This window comes from Rhagoletis pomonella, unplaced genomic scaffold (genome assembly GCF_013731165.1).
Source record: "Rhagoletis pomonella isolate Grant_MI unplaced genomic scaffold, Rhpom_1.0 Rhpom_scaffold_00007, whole genome shotgun sequence".
NCBI lineage: Eukaryota > Metazoa > Arthropoda > Insecta > Diptera > Tephritidae > Rhagoletis > Rhagoletis pomonella.
In genome coordinates, this window is record NW_023458561.1 from 66808484 (window position 1) to 66809293 (window position 810).

General features: G+C 41.2%; 1 protein-coding gene across 1 annotated transcript in view; it reads right to left on the reverse strand.

Annotated features, from left to right (window-relative positions):
• Positions 1-810, reverse strand: part of LOC118743974 (adenylyl cyclase X E-like) — a 12117-nt gene continuing 11307 nt past the window's right edge. The window contains 4 exon segments of the mRNA XM_036476736.1: positions 1-299; positions 364-524; positions 646-702; positions 704-798. Of these exon segments, the coding sequence (XP_036332629.1) occupies positions 1-299; positions 364-524; positions 646-702; positions 704-798 (612 nt within the window).

Consider the following 810-nt stretch of genomic DNA (forward strand, 5'->3'; position numbering starts at 1 on the left):
TTATGCTCCGCTTCTACTCAAATTAGTATTCTCTGTATCTCTTATGAGCCTTAAATCTTCGTTAATATTTACAAAATACGTAGGAATGTTACCACGCCCTTTTACATAAGTTTCACCTCTGTAAATGCAGTGAACTTGATAGGATTCTAAAATGCGCGCAGATTCCTCAGTGACTTGGATTGAGTCCGGTGTTCCGGTCGAGTCCATGCGAGAAGCCATATTCACAGCATTGCCCCATACGTCGTAAAATGGCTTATACAAACCAACCACACCAGCCATTACAGGACCGTTCGATATGCCTGTAAAAGATAAAATGTGTATAAAGTCAATTTCAGTAGGCAAAACTAAGAATGCGCATCTCACCAATACGCAAGGCACCTATCCTACGGCTTTTCTCTTCGTTTTGTACTCGGCTCTCCATGTTAAAAGCTCTCATTGCGCGCAATAGATCCAAGGCGAAGCACATCATGACATAAACCACATCATTCCCACAACTGAACTTGTCATTCATTTTAAAGTCGCTACTGCGAAAGGAAGGCGAGCGGTCATCGTCCGACAAACGAAACCCGCTTGCTGTCAAAAATTAAGCCAAAATCGATATCTCAATGAGAATAATTTCAGGATATAAATTTGATTAAAACCTACCGCTCTGATATTAATAAGGAAAAATTAAAAAAACTCACGCAGATATTCCTTAGATTCTTGCGACCGCAACGCGTCTGGGTTACTTGCACTCAGACCACATGCGGCCATATATGTCCAACCGGCCACTTTAATTTTTTCAATCTTATTGATACCCTGGTATGTGCC